At 38.8% G+C, this 16247-nt stretch overlaps 1 protein-coding gene across 12 annotated transcripts in view; it reads left to right on the top strand.

Annotated features, from left to right (window-relative positions):
• LOC125234065 (DENN domain-containing protein Crag) overlaps nt 1–16247 on the top strand; it is an 82828-nt gene that overhangs the window by 42489 nt on the left and 24092 nt on the right. For 11 of the 12 annotated variants that reach the window (XM_048140241.1, XM_048140242.1, XM_048140248.1 and 8 more), the window contains 8 exons: nt 223–395; nt 1016–1107; nt 2229–2350; nt 4631–4742; nt 5249–5337; nt 7367–7531; nt 12429–12648; nt 14450–14642. In XM_048140241.1, the coding sequence (XP_047996198.1) occupies nt 223–395; nt 1016–1107; nt 2229–2350; nt 4631–4742; nt 5249–5337; nt 7367–7531; nt 12429–12648; nt 14450–14642 (1166 nt within the window). The remainder of the gene's footprint in view (nt 1–222; nt 396–1015; nt 1108–2228; nt 2351–4630; nt 4743–5248; nt 5338–7366; nt 7532–12428; nt 12649–14449; nt 14643–16247) is intronic. The other variant, XM_048140245.1, reaches the window with a different exon arrangement.

The raw sequence follows: 16247 nt of genomic DNA, 5'->3' as shown, positions 1-16247 counted from the left end.
GTGTTAAAACGTCAAATATTAATATAGCGTGTAACGCCATCTAGGCCACCGTTCCTTTTCCTGTATGGTTCTGAGGTACGTTTTTTTCTTAGACTGTAGCTGTCTATACGGAGTTACATATGTCTTTGGTAATACTCATTGAGTATAACGTAAGTATTACTGTATACTAATTAAATAAATGCATTCATCTTCTAAAGTCTTTTTTTATCATCCTGTTTCCAGTTATCACCGACAAATGCGAGCGATCGGGTCATAGTGACGCGACGCGACGACCAACCTTTAGTGCGAAGCGGCGCAGGATTCAGGCAGTTACTGCTCAACCTGGGCCCAGACAACTGCCAGCTACTGCTGGCCCTCGCTATTACTGAGCAGAAGATTTTAATACACTCACTCAGGTATGATAATATAATACATTGCATCCAGCCTCGTTTTTTTTTATGGGATAGGAGGCAAACGAGCAGACAGGTCGTGAAGGAAACTTTCCAAAAAAATTCCATAGAACATTTGAAATTCGCGCCTTCTTGAAGTTGCCAACTTCTTGGAAATTTCATGAATGTTTCATAAGAAATCAGTAATTAAACTCTTTATTGTACCACCAGAAAAAATATACAAGACATCAAATATAAAAGAAAGAAGAAGGAGGAAGTACAAAGGTGAACTTATCCCTGATAGGGATCTCTTCCAGTTAACCTAGAAATATATGAAATGGAAAGTTTCAATCTATACTCATACTAAGGAAATTTTGAAAGGTTCGCAATTTGGGAAAGTTTCCTTCGGCACAACGATACGAGTATATCATTAATCGATATCGTGTGATAATGACATACGTACTTAAGAGCCAACTAGTACAGAACGGCGCAGGATTATGCTAGATACTAACTAGTATCTCTTACGTAACGAATACGAATACGTCCATTAGGGATCGTCAAATCTTGCGTCTCAGTTATCATATTTTTATTGTACATATCAAGAGTCATAAAGATATTATGAATTATTATGTTAACTTGTTTTTCAGGCCGGATACCTTAACAGCAGTCTCAGAAGCCGTCTCAAGTCTACTGTTTCCGTTCAAATGGCAGTGCCCTTACATACCACTCTGTCCTTTAGGTAATTCTTCTTGAGGTATCTACTAGTATTTATGCTATTTGTCTAAGATTCAAAAATCGCCCTAAAGAATGAAGCCATACTTTATGTTATAACCACAGTATAATAAAGAGTACTATCGTACAGTATGGCCACTCCCGCTCCCCGCTGAAAGTGCCGCCCATCCCCTCTAGGTTACCTGACAGTTACCGCCTATCAAAAACGCGAACAGTCGACCTGTCATATCTCACTCATACAAGCATGGTACGCGTTCACCTACACGAGCTTAGACTGTGTGCTAGGAACGCGCCTCTTTCATATATTTGATCGCCAGTGACCAAGGTGTGGTTATAACTGAGAATTTATCTCATATCTCAAACCCAAATTTTCTTTGAACACATTTCCGAGGAAATGTATATGTACATACATACATACATACATACAATCACGCCTGTATCCCATGAAGGGGTAGGCAGAGCACATGAAACTACTCAAGTTTCAGTGCCACTCTTGGCAAATAAGGGGTCGATAGAAAACGAAAGTGTGACATTGCAGTGACAGGTTGCCAGCCTCTCGCCTACGCCACACTTTGACCCATATCCCACAGTCGCCTTCTACGACACCCACGGGAAGAAAGGGGGTAGTGAAATTCTTAACCCGTCACCACACGGGCATGTATATGTATACTTTTAAAATGTTACTGCTGATTTTTAGTAGCTCGAGATCTTTGCTAGACAACAGAAACCATATCCAGAATGTCCAAACACTACATCAGAATTCATAAATAACCGGGTCCGCACAGAGCGAGGCATGTCGCTAGGCAATGTGCTTGCACGGCCAACGTTCAATGCAGATGTGCCTCAGCCGAGGCAAGTTGCAAGGCAAAACGCACGCACTGTCTCGGGCCGAGACACGTCTATATAGCATGTTTGCCGTGTGAGGAATTTGCTCTGTGTGGACCGTGCTAATTACGACCATGTAGTTAAACATTTTTGAGGCATTGACTCTTAGAAAAATACACGATTCAATCGAGTTATCTTGAAATTAACACTCAGTTATATCGATATAGTGAGTGAATGTTATTATGTTACTTTGGATGTTGTAATATGAGTAATTGAGTATTGATATGATATCTTTATTTACAGGTTTAGCAGAAGTATTACACGCGCCGTTGCCATATCTGATCGGCGTGGACTCGAGATTTTTTGATCTCTACGAACCTCCGCCCGACGTGACGTGTGTCGACTTAGATACTAATAATATCACAGTGAGTAGTCATCAAAGAAATATGTCCGTTACATTTCTAATGGGCGCTGTACACATGGGGCCAACGGTTGGGCCAACCCTTGGAGCACACCCTGGGCCAAGATAAGAGTAGCTGTTTACACATTAGTGAACCAATCACTTGGCATTGGCCCTTCATAAGAGATGGACGTAGAATGGAAAAGGCTAGATAATTCTAGGTCATTCACGTTGTTAGCAAAATTTAATTGATAAATAATAACCTCGTCATAAAATTAAATTATCTGAAATATGGACAATGTTTTTAATATTCTGATAAGCACATTTATCTTTTTTAGGCAATACATTAAACATTTGCAAGGGTATTGTATTTCCTAAAATCAACACTATTATTGGTATAGAGAACTTATTATTTTCGTAAATCTTTCACTAACTGTCCTCTCTAACGGCTGACGATAAACTGAATGAGGCGCTAACGTGTGAACGCAGTTGGCCATTGGCGCCAACATCCTTTGATGTGTGGACTAAAAACCGACACTAGTCGGTTGGCCGGCCAGCGCTAGCGCCAACTGCCAACGTACGGCCTAGAAACCCTCTACACGCGGCCAATTGTCTTCATAAAACGCGTGCCTTCCTAAACCTTGACGTTGATGAGATCATCAATGAGCCATAACCAGAGGTCGGCGGGGGTGAGCTATTTTCCTACTAATTTGACATGTCTGACATCATATTAGTATGAAAATATCTCACCCTCGCCGACCTCTGGCCATAACACTTAAAAATTGATTGAAAATGTGGCGAAGGCTTAATTTCCATCGAAAATTTGAAATTTGCCCCTTCTTTTAGTGCTAAGATTTTGTTGACCGTCTGTATATTAACCTCCTTATTCATAAACGTTCACTATAGTTAACAAGCCGATAAAAATCGTTTGTCCCTTTCTATTACACGAATACGTCTCAAAGGGAAGCCTATACTAGAGGAATTCCCATTTGATTTGGAAATGAGGATCGAGTGTTATAGAGAGTTAACGTCAAAGTAAAATGTGCAATCAGAATCACTGTGCATAGACTGCTATCTCGCGACACAGGCTTAAAACTTTTGAACCTCAGTTTTGACAATTTCGCCCATATTGTTAGCTTGATATGTGTTAAAATGTCAAATATTAATATTAGCGCCATCTAGGCGAGCGTTCCCCAAAGGTGTAACGCCATCTAGGCCACCGTACCTTTTTCTCTATGGCTTTGAGGTACTTTTTTTTTAGACTATCCATACAGAGTTACATATGTCTTTGGAAATACATTACAAAATGATACGGTTCATATCTACTACATTATAGTATAACACACTTTCCCCTTAAAACGATAAAATACAACGGGTTAATTTCGACTGGGAGGCCAATGCAACTGATCTATTTTTTTCCATGTTTTTCAATGTTTGCATTGTTAATTAGTGTCCACTGGTTATACCTATAGGGCACGCGTGTTCAGTGAATACATATGGAACTCAATAGTGTAATAATGGAAAAAATCGTCACTACTTTTAAAAACCGGCCAAGAGCGTGTCGGGCCACGCTCAGTGTAGGGTTCCGTAGTTTTCCGTATTTTTCTCAAAAACTACTGAACCTATCAAGTGCAAAACAATTATCCTAGAAAGTTTTTATAAAGTTCCACTTTTGTGATTTTTTCATATTTTTTAAACATATGGTTCAAAAGTTAGAGGGGGGGGACGCACTTTTTTTTCCTTTAGGAGCGATTATTTTCGAAACTATTAATAATATCAAAAAACAATCTTAGTAAACCCTTATTCATTTTTAAATACCTATCCAACAATATATCACACGTTGGGGTTGGAATGAAAAAAAATATCAGCCTCCACTTTACATGTAGGGGGGGTATCCTAATAAAACATTTTTTTCCATTTTTTATTTTTGCACTTTGTTGGCGTGATTGATATACATATTGCTACCAAATTTCAGCTTTCTAGTGCTAACGGTTACTGAGATTATCCGCGGACGGACGGACGGACGGACGGACAGACAGACATGGCGAAACTATAAGGGTTCCTAGTTGACTACGGAACCCTAAAAACTTGTATCTTCGTCGGTCAATGAAAAGAAAATTGTAGTAAACATGTATGGAATGCATTTAGACTTACTGCGTTTTAACTTTGAGGAACAGCGTGAGATACGAGATTTTTTCAAAGTAGTGACGAAATGAATCAGTTACATTGCCGCCGCCCCCCCCCCCAGTCGGGATTTGCCCCGATGTACCTTATTTAATATTAAACATATTTCTTTTCATTTCAGATATGTGATTCACAACGCCACATATCAATAAAGCTGTTACCCAGACGACAAGCGAAGGCTTTGCGGCAGACTTTAGAAGTATTATACAGCAATATACGACCGGGTATGTTGGGTAAGATAGGCTTCATTCATTCCCATTACTTCTAACCTTATTTAACCATTTCACCGTCATTCGTCTTACAAAAATCTCACTAACCGCTAAATACTTGAATAAAATCATATAAAATACAATGGATTGAAAAAGTTGCCGAAGCTTGTGAAATCCGACATGACTCGACTTTTGGAAACAGACATTTTCTGAAAACACTAAGCAACTACGGAAGAAATCAAATTATTTTATTGAATTTTTTTTTGATTTGTTCTTTTTCAAGTAGTCATTACTATGTTTAAATTATAAATTGAAATAGATATCATTCACGAAAGAAAAAACGACAGGGCCCCTTGGTGGCCGAGCGGAGAATCTAACCCGAGTCTTCAATTTATGAAAACACTAAGGTTTACTTTTTAAATCGTCAGTCCACATGGCGGAATTTACAAGCATTTGCTACATAAGAGTAATTGCTACGTTGCTTCGAAACATATTTTATTTATATTTAAACTACTCGATTTTTTTTCTAGCGTCACCCGTCCACCACTCCGGAAACAGTAAATACAACGGCGAACCCACTACGAGTTTAGACAGAGATTTCCAACGGAGAAAGAAAGAGGTATTTACAGCTTTTCTATTTTTATAAAATATATACATATTGACAGCTACTAACAAAATAAAAATAAAATGAATAAATAATGCGCTCTCATGAAACGTTGGAAGTGTTTTATCAAAAACTACATAAGCCTAGTTTAGAAATTTTAATATATTTAAAATATGTAATGTAAATATGTAATTTATTTTTAAAATATTGGGTTGGTAAGAAAGTAATGAGCGAATCATAGCCAATATTGTAATTTTTATTTAATTTATTATTTTAATCATTTATCAAAAATATAACGGCCTTCGTTATCTACTACTTGTCTCCATCGTTCTGGTAAAGAATGAATAGCATCGGCGAAGAAGTTCTTAGGTTTAGATTCAAAAAACTCAGCTATGTACTGTCGTAGATGGGCTTGATCATCCAACTTTTTTTTCATTCAAGGCATTGCTTAGCGATCTGAACAATGCGTAATCCGTAGGTGCCAAGTCTGGAGAGTACGGTGGATGAGGTATCACTTTCCAACCTAGCTCCAATAGCTTTAGCCGAGTCACTTTTGCAATGTGTGGGCGAGCATTGTCGTGTAAGAAAAAAATTTTAGCATGCTGTGGACGATTCTGACAGATTTTTTGGTTTAAATTTTCAAGCTGATTACTGTATACTGATGCGGTAACAGTCATTCCACTTGGTAGGAGTTCCCAGTGAATAATACCATGAATATCCCACCAAACGGACAGCATAACTTTTTTCGGGTGAGGCTCTGTTTTTGGTGCCTCTATTCCTTTTTCGTTTGGAGCTAGCCACTGACGTTTGCGTGTGTGATTTATATATAAGACCCATTTTTCATCTCCAGTGATAAGACGGTCCAACCAGTTGAATGTGCGGCGAAAATACAGAAGTTGTATGCAGATATCGGCACGGCGGTTTAGTTGATCTCTATCAAGTTCGTGCGGTATCCAAACACTGTATTTATAGTTTTTTCCCAACTCGTGTAAATGTGTTTCTATGGTGACATGAGAGCAGCCTAACTCGGTAGCAAGAGTACGACTCGTTATCCTCGGATCTCCTTCAATTAAGGTTTTTAATTTGGCTACATCAATCTTCACCGGTCGACCAGACTTAGGTTGATCTGATAATGAAAAGTCGCCACTACGAAACCGCTGGAACCATCGTTTCGCCGTGGCCTCAGACACAACTTCAGGAGCAACACGCTGACATATATTACGCACTGCTTCGGCGGCTGAATGGCCAGACTGAAATTCATATAGTAAGCAATGCCTTACATGCACTTTTAATTCGTCCATTTTCTTCCTTATATTAGCTCGGCGACAGCTAGTGAATGACTGACGAGAAACTGTGCGACTCGCCCTTTATATACTTTCGACCATAGAAGATTCTAGAACTCTCTCAAAAAATTTATGTGGAATTCAATCGATCGCTCATTACTTTCTTACCAACCCAATAATTTATTGTCGTATGTGTTATAACTGACATAGAGTAGGAATCTTTTTGTTACTAACACAATTATGGTATTTCGCCTGAAATAAACTTATTTCATTTAATTTTATTTCATCACTAGCTTTTGCCCGCGGCTTCGCTCGCGTTAGAAAGAGACAAAAAGTAGTCTATGTCACTCTCCATCCCTTCAACTATCTGCACTTGAAAAATCACGTCAATTCGTCGCTCCTTATTGCCGTGAAAAACGGACAAACAAACAGACACACACACACTTTCCCATTTATAATATAAGTATGGATTAATTAGTTCTTTTTTGCTTTTTTCCGCTGACTACTGCGTAATACTTACTTTAGCAGGGATCCACTTTCCCATTTATAATATTAATAGTAAAAACAGTATGTATTATATATATCGTTGTCTGAGTACCCACAACACAAGCCTTCTTGAGCTTACCGTGGGCCTCAGTCAATCTGTGTAAGAATGTCCTTTAATATTTATTTTTATTTATTTATTTATTATTATCACGTGGATAGCCCTTCCATAATTGTGAGATATGGTATGACATGACATAATCTTGTTTTTTTTTCAGTACGCCCTAGAACTGGAAATCCAAGAGGCCTTCCTCCGTTTCATGGCGGTCACGCTACAAGGGTACCGCGCGTATCTCATACCCATCACCAAGGCGCCCACTGTTGGGACCACGGACCCACATGCGCTCTTCCACATGGACGCCTTCATACGGTCAAGGGACAAGGTAAAACTGACTGAACCGTCTATAAGTCTCTTTAGGTATTTAATAAATGTAAACAAAATCTACCTCCAAAAGGCTTCAGCCAGTTGAAGGTAATTTAAAACATTAGACGACCAAATAGGAAGGTTACAGACGGATTGCTCAGTGACTGATCCAGTTGGTTTTTGTATTTGGTTGGTTTACCGACCATTGTTGTAACTACCCGAAAATGTACAAATTATTTGTTTAAATTCTTTTGAATACCTAAAAGTATAGAGTATTGGTGACGCTTTTTGGAGTATACTAAGGCATCACATTGTCGTTATAAGGACGAAATTTGCTGGAACATTAGATAGATAGATAGAATACTCTTTATTGGCACACCTCAGCAAGAGATACAGAAAAAAGATACAGCGGAGACAAAACAAATGATTATAAATAGAGGCAGACAACAGGCGGTCTTATCGCTAAAGAGCGATCTCTACCAGACAACCTTTGGGTAGCGCAAATAAAAAAACATAATCAGAAAGAGTAGGTGCTTCGAAATGAAAAATCATACTTATTCTAATTTCCAACACACAAATTGAATAAACATACACATATAAGAGAATATAAATAGACTTACATAAACATACTTAAATAGTAATATACAGCAAGACAGATATATAGTAACAAACCAACAATATACAGCAATCATACCAACCACAGAGTAAAAATAGCAATACGATCACTAAGGGAGAGATAAATAATGTTCTTTAAGCATTTTTTTAAAAACAGAAATAGATTGAGCCCGTCTAATGCCCGGAGGTAGAGAGTTCCAGAGTCGAACAGCTTTGAAAGTAAAAGAGGAGTTGTAAAATTTTGAAGAAGAAGATAGGACAGACAAAAGTAGACTGCGGGACAACCTTACAGAATTAAGGTAACTAAAACGCGCCTTGAGATACTGGGGAGTTGTAGGAAGAAATAAAATGCAATACAAGAGGGACAAGATATGAAGGTTACGACGATAGCGAATAGGGAGCCACTTGAGCTGTGAGCGAAAGTGAGAAACATGGTCATACTTGCGTAACCCAAATATGAACCGAATGCAAATATTTTGGATGCGCTCAAGTTTATTTAGTTGGTCCTCCGTTAGGTCAAGATATGAAACGTCAGCATAGTCTAAGATTGGGAGAAGGAGAGTTTGGGCAAGCGCAATTTTGGTCGGAATAGGTAGAAAATTTCGCAGTCTCCTGAGGGAACATGCTGAAACAATCATCCTCCTGCTTACTTCGCCAACTTGAGGTGCCCAAGATAGAGTACTGTCCATTAGAAGTCCCAGATTTTTCACCAACGGGGAGTAGGTTATTATAACGCCATCAAAGTAGATTGGAGGCAGATCATTAAGGTCGATTCTCGATAATAGTTTGGGACTTCTAAAGATACTTTGGGTTTTTGATGGGTTCACTTTAAGGCCAAAACTTAGACTCCAGTTTAAGATTATCGCCAAGTCGTTGTTTATGCAGCTAATGACTGATGGAAGATCCTCAGCTTTACCTTGTGAGTAAATTGAAGGTCGTCGGCATACAGATGATAATGAGAAGAAAGGTTGGTAATGGAGTTTATAAATATAGAGAAAAGTAAAGGGGACAACACGCCGCCCTGCGGTACGCCAGCCAGCGTGTCGCACCAGGATGAGTGAAAATCATTTACTTTGATACATTGCCGACGACCATTCAAGTAGCTTCGAAACCAGTCGAGTGCCTCAGGAGATATGTTAAGCGTCTGCAGTATACCTACTAGAATGTCGAAGTCAACAGTATTGAATGCATTACTAAAATCGAGTAACGTCAATACTGTTAACTTCTGTTCATTCATTCCCGCTCGAATGTCATCGGTGATTTTTACGAGTGCAGTAGCCGTACTATGGCCGGGACGGAAACCAGACTGGAAGGAATTTAGGAGATTGTGTTTAGAACATTGATACGAATAACCTGTTAAAGCTTCTATACGCTTAAGCGACACTGTTATCTTTTGTTTGAGAGCGTCACAAATAATGGCCATGGCATACATGTGACGGTGACTGACCACCGATCAAAGACATATCGTCACTACTTTTAAAAAAACTTGTATCTTCGTCTGTCAATGAAAAGGAAATTGTAGTATGTATGGAATGCATATAGACTTACTGCGTTTTTAACTTTGAGAAGCAGCGTGAGATACGAGATTTTTTCAAAGTAGTGACTATATGTAACTCCGTATAGACGGATAAGGTTTAAGAAAAAAAACGTACCTCAAAGCCATAGACAAAAAGGTACGGTGGCCTAGATGGCGTTACACCTTTGGGGAACGCTCGGCCAGATGGCGCTAATATTAATATTTGACATTTTAACACATACCAAGCTAACAGTATGGGCCAAATTGTCAAAACTGAGGTACAAAAGTTTTAAGCTTGTGTCGAGAGATGGCAGTGTGATTATACCTTTTACTTTCTCGGTCCTCTTTGCGACCGATCCTTGTATTAGTGCGGACTGTATTTAAGTAAATAAGTAAGTAAATTCTTTATTGTATCACTAACAAAATATACAAGACATCGACTATAAAAGGAAGAATTTGTATTTATTAACCATTATCCATTTAATTAAAAAACTCCCTTGAGACTCGGAACATAATTATGAATTTTATGCGGGTTACCCACGTTAAAAAGATACAGCAAGAGCTCAGGATGTTAGGGATGGGGTAGGAGGTTAGCCAGGCTGCCTAACATCAGAGTGAATGGAGAAATATTAGTCGAGCCCTTTATTGCAGCAGAGGGTAACAGGATTTTATTTTATTTCATTGAGAAATTCAAAAGCATTTCCGTTTCTATCATATAAAAAGGTATGGTGTTTAGTAATAATTTAGTTCTAGAATCTCACACTAGATGGCTCTGCGTGTATTTTAAAACGCACTATCGGCGTATTAACGTAATTTTTACAAGTAGAACTAAAATGAAACCTGCTTCATAAAAACACTACTTCATGCGCACTCTTTTTGAAGTATTCTTGCGAATTCCAGTAAGAATGCTAGTAAAGTCTAACTAGAACTATGCCATGTTGCGGAATTTTATTAGAACTATTTTTTTCTTACTTTTTTCTACTCCCGAACTGTTATTCGTCATTTACAAGGTCGTGCATAGATCTTTAAAACCCTACATAAAAGTCTATTCCTCAAAGCATGCGTCCGCCGGCTTTCCGCGCATGCGCGCAGTATTGAAAAAACTGAAAACGCATTGTTTGGCTCTGTAACCATGGCAACGCATTGTTATAATGATACTACGCGCGTGCGCGGAAAGGCTTTGGGCAGCTGAGCTGACAGTGCAAACCTTTGCGTGAAAATACAGGAAACAGTGTGAATTTCACGATAGTTATTCAAGAAAACTAAGTGCATGGTCGTAGAAAAAGTATTGTATACAACGGTGTTTAACTGAGTCAAAAATACTCGTGGCGTCTTAATAACAACATTTCGGCTTCGCCTCAAATTGTTACCCATGCCACTCGTCTTTTTTGACCTCCTTTAAACGCCTGTTGCATATAATACTATAATATGCCAGTTCATGTCAGCGCATAGGTATATCAGAATAACAGCGTCCTCTTGACAATAGTCATATATTTTCTGATCAGGCTTTAAATCCGTATATATTTCCTACAGTGACGAAAGTAAGCAATGGGGTTGGTGGAAATATTGAACAGATGCTGTAATCATAGCTTGGCCTGTCAGTCCCAATTGTCAAATTCTAGTTTTTTCCCGAAGGATTTATTCTGCGAGCTTAGCACACTAGTTCGGTAAACTTTATCGCATCTGTGCGTCCCTATAGCACTTGCAAATTGTGCGAAAAGGACGGCCTGACGATATATTGTTTATCACGCGACCATGCTTGCCTGCCTGGATGCATAATTCTATTGGCAAAATATATTAAACCAAAAATAGGACAGGGCGAGTTTGATAGAAAGAGATAGGTTCATAACCCGCACGCGTAAGCATAACGGCCCGGCCACGACATTGGTCTAAGCGCGACAGCGGTGAGCGGCAGCAATACAAAGTCGCATCGCTGTGTCTCGCCCCAATGTGTGGTGTGGCCGCCGCTCACCACTGTCGCGCTTAGACCAATGTCGTGGCTGGGCCGTCATACAATACAATTGAACATACAAGTGTACTGAGTCGACGCTGCATAGTGTGCACGCGAGCCCGCCCCGCTGAACGCATCGCACCCCGCGCGTCCACTCGGGCCTTACATTTAGTCTCTCTTGAAGGAAATTAATTCGCGTTAAGAGGATACGGTAGCGAAAATGCTAAAATGGAAAGGAACCCTTTCAACTTGGGAAGTTTAGTTAAATATACAAGTGTTATTAACTAGATTTAACGAAAAAAAAATGTCCATTAAGAACAACTCAGTCAAAAGATATTAAAAAAAATCTTTTAAATCGAGGTTCCGCTCTCGACTCTTTCCTCCTTCCAAACTCAATCAATCGGAACGAAATTTGAGAATCTGAATAACAATGAAATACTTACTTTTTAGCTTTTTTGGTTAATTGTTACCAATCTTGAGTATCACACCTTTTTTTGCGCCACAATGAGAAAGGCGTTTTTGGAAAATTTTTGATTGGCTTTAGTCCGTTTTCACATTATCCGATCCGATGCCGGAAGGATTAGAATAGAATAAATCCAAGATGGCGCCTGTAATGTATGGGATATTGGGCCGACATCCGATATCGGATCAGATAATATCAAAAAAATCAAAACGGGCCGACACAGATAAAAATAATAACAATCTGTGTTGAAAAAATAATTGCTCTATCTTCAAAAATCAGGGAGGAAATAGTCGAGAGCGTTTGTATGGAGAATTGACCCCTACCGTAACGTCTTAAATCGCGTTTTATTTCTTAATTACTTTTCTTTCCAGACGCAACAACGTTTCTTCACGCTAATGATGCGAACGCAAATGTTCACGCGCTTTATAGAAGAGCGGTCGTTTGTCTGCGACGTAGACCAAGGGCTGCCTTTCTTCGACGAGTGTATAGAGCGGGTAGCTTGCGGAGACAGCGGCTCGTTGCTAGGTACCGACACGAGCAACGCGAGCGAGCGGACTGTGTTTGTTTTGCCCCCGAACCCTCTGGAAGACGGTAATTTTTCTCATTCTCACATAGTCGTATTTAATAGTTAGTTAATACTGATACCCAAACAAGCGAAAGTTTCCGTTGAACCGTGAACGTGGCGAGTGGTTCAAAACGTGGAATCTTGAGCGTAGCGAGGGTTTCAAGGCACGAAGGTTAAACAAACTTTGCCACCGAGTGAAACACAAGACTTTTCATCACACCAACACGAACAAAAAAACTGATTATAAAACATAATACGAAATCAAATCTATCAAAAAAAATCAATGTTTTTGATTCAAAATCATTCATCATAGGTAAATTCTACCAGCCACCTTAAGACATCAAGTTAAAATTTGTATGAAATTACTTTGCTCTCTTGTGGATAAAATGTAATTTTGCTATCCATTTTCGAATAGCAAAGTAAGCCTTTACCAGTTGGTGTGGTGAAAAGCTATTTCCCCAGAGTGAATCAGATTCTGAAAAACGCTTTGTTAAGACTTTTCTTCGTCGAGAAGCAGAGAAAGCGAATTAAGTATGATATACCATGCGTTTTTGAGGCAATAAAGTACGGTACTCGATAAAATGACATTAATTGTGTGGAAAAAGTGAACAAAGCAATCAACCGGTTTCGTATTAGAACCAAAACTTACATAGATTTTCCGTTCTTTCTCGTTCCGTAACAATCGTAAGGTAAAAGGGTTTCCTTCGTATTTTTCCGGAAACGTTCGTATTTGTCACGCTAGTTCAGTCAATGTTAGTACGTTAGTACATCTTCGGGCGACCGGTCTGGCTCAGTCGGTAGTGACCCTGCCTGCTAAGCCGCGGTGTGATGAGCACAGATATTTGTTCTTGAGTCATGGATGTTTTCTATGTATATAAGTATGTATTTATCTATTTAAGTATGTATATCGTCGCTTAACACCCATAGTACAAGCTTTGCTTAGTTTGGGGCTAAGTTGATCTGTGTAAGGTTAAGGTGTCCTTTAAAAGAAAAAAAAGAGAATAGATTTTGTACTGAGACTGACTGAAATAGCATGACACGTTCGTATGTTTCCGTAACAATACGAAGGCAAATCTTTTCGCACTACATCTGTACACGATTACACATTTGTGTCTAGATTCTTATATATACAACGTGTTTCCGGTATCACTCAAAACCTCAGACACCCCAACTGATTTTTATTTTTTTAAACTCATCTAGAGTATTCATCTTTTAATCTGATGGTTACTTTTTTTAAATTGAATTTTTAATTTTCTGTACAGCTCTACTTGACTTTTAGCTCTACACTCAATAAAATAATTGCTAACTACCATCATAAACCAAGACTATTTATTTGTGTACGTTACTGCAACGACATATGGTTTACCAATAGACAGCTAAGATGTCACTGTAAAACACTTTAAAGCTTTGTCAGCGTAAACTTCAAATTGGACAGGTAATCGCAGTAAGTAAATTTAAACCCAATATTCAAAATGACAAGGTTGTAATTAGGTACGAGTTCAATTTGTTATGACTTATGATAAACATTAAGATTAAACTGACAAACAACGTCAAACTCGTAGCGGAAAAAATAATCGTCCAAGTAACCAGCCAGTATTAATACCCCCAAATACTGAAAAAGGTAAACAACCTCTAGCATTGCGATATACACAATGTTGTATTACGAGTACCATAGAATAGGCACGTAAAAAATAACTAATAATACTAATTTAAATAAAAATATTACCCCCATCAAGATATAGCTCAATCGATTCTACTCTCGATTCTGAACAAACTGTTTTCAGGTTTTTAGTGTTAAGTGAAACACGGTGTATATATTGTTCACAGATGAAACCTACACTTACTCCAAGTTCGAGTTGGACCCGGTGCTGCTAGCGAAATGCGTGACGGGTCGAGCGAGTCACGGCGGCCTACAGACGTTATCCGCAGCGACCCGCTCGGCGCTCGCGTCGGCCGAGTCGCTAGGAGACGCGTCGCCAATGGCGAGGCGGACGAAGCAGGAGATCGCCGCGGCACAGAGGTTAGCCATACGATTTTATTTTATGTAAATAATTTACCTTGGATTTATTTGAATTTAAGTTGAATAGTACCCAATAATATTAAAAACACTATGATTTATGAAGGTCTCAATAATATACAATAGGGATAATAATGAATTCGACCGTAGCGTTACCTAGCTAATAAAATCTTGGTTGCGATACTTGCGATTAGGTTTAGGATATTATTAAACATAGAATATAAATAACATTTTTTTTAAATTATAGTAGGCATTTTGCCCCATAGATATATGGGATAAAATGTCAGTAGGTAAACATTAACATACATTACGTACATTTTCTGGTACAATAAAGTGTTTTACTACTACTACTACTACTTAACTGTATAATATTAATAAGTCGAATTTATTTTTGGTTTTAGCAGTTACTGAGAGGCAGCTATAAATATAAAAACACCATGTTTTACATGATTTCTACTGAATTCATTTCGACTGAGTAGCGTATAAACTCGTATACGATTCTCGAATATGTGTTTTGTTTACACGGAGACATGGGGCTTAACTAGGACCACGGTGACGAGACTGGAGTACACTCCACACTCCTCGCTACAGCGAGTCTTTGCTCGCGTCGGCTCTCTAGGTGACGGGGCGGTGATGGCGATGGACCAAACCAGAAATCTAGGCGGCACAGAGGTACAGTCGACCAAAAATGTGGTTTACCACCCTACGGTTAAAGTTCGTTTGAACGTCATGAGACAACAAGGGCGATTTCCGCTTGCAATAATATTATGTCAGTGACAATTGCTCTGTCTATATTTGATATTTGCGTCATGTGTCAAGTCAACCATAGCGATCGTTAGAGCTCACAGAAACTTTTATCGAAACTGGTAGACCTCTTTCTAGGCCCATTGTACGCGAAGACTGATGGTTATTAGACACACAGAGGTTAGTAAGTAAATATTCTTTATGCAATGAAATATTGTTTTTACGTTCCTTAAAATGGGCCGCTTTTTGGAGTTGTACATGAAAAGTAACTTTTTTTTTATAAAATATTGTCAGAGCATTTTTTTTTATTTCATTGTATGTTTGAGAAAAGCACTATAATGCCTCGGCGTGAAAACGTAATCAACAGGTCCTCATTTTCCCGGTCTGATGTAATCGCTTTAATGAAAAAATATACAGCATATTGATCTCTTCCAGGTGGTATTATCAACCTTAGACAACCTTAGGGTAGCTGGAAAAATCACATGAGGTTGTTCTATGGTTAATGGTAGTGTAGTACAGCGACTATAGCGAGTCTCCTTGAGACTCTTCCATGGCAAGGCACACCTAGCCGGATATTTCGGCAGCGCTGACTTCAGCCCTATGACTTATACCAAAGACATATGTAACTCCGTATAGACAGATAAAGTCTAAGAAAAAAACGTACCTCAAAACCATAATGAAAAAGGTACGGTGGCCAAGATGGCGTTACACCTTTGGGGAACGCTCAGCTAGATGGCGCTAATAAAAATATTTGACATTTTAACACATATCAAGCTAAGAATATGAAAAGAATCAGTTGTTTTTTTTGTGTCTTGTCTCCACTACCCAAAGGTTGTCTGGAAGAGATCGCTCTTTAGCGATAAG

This window comes from Leguminivora glycinivorella, chromosome 15 (genome assembly GCF_023078275.1).
Source record: "Leguminivora glycinivorella isolate SPB_JAAS2020 chromosome 15, LegGlyc_1.1, whole genome shotgun sequence".
Classification (NCBI taxonomy): domain Eukaryota; kingdom Metazoa; phylum Arthropoda; class Insecta; order Lepidoptera; family Tortricidae; genus Leguminivora; species Leguminivora glycinivorella.
This window is presented reverse-complemented; position numbering and strand designations above follow the sequence as displayed.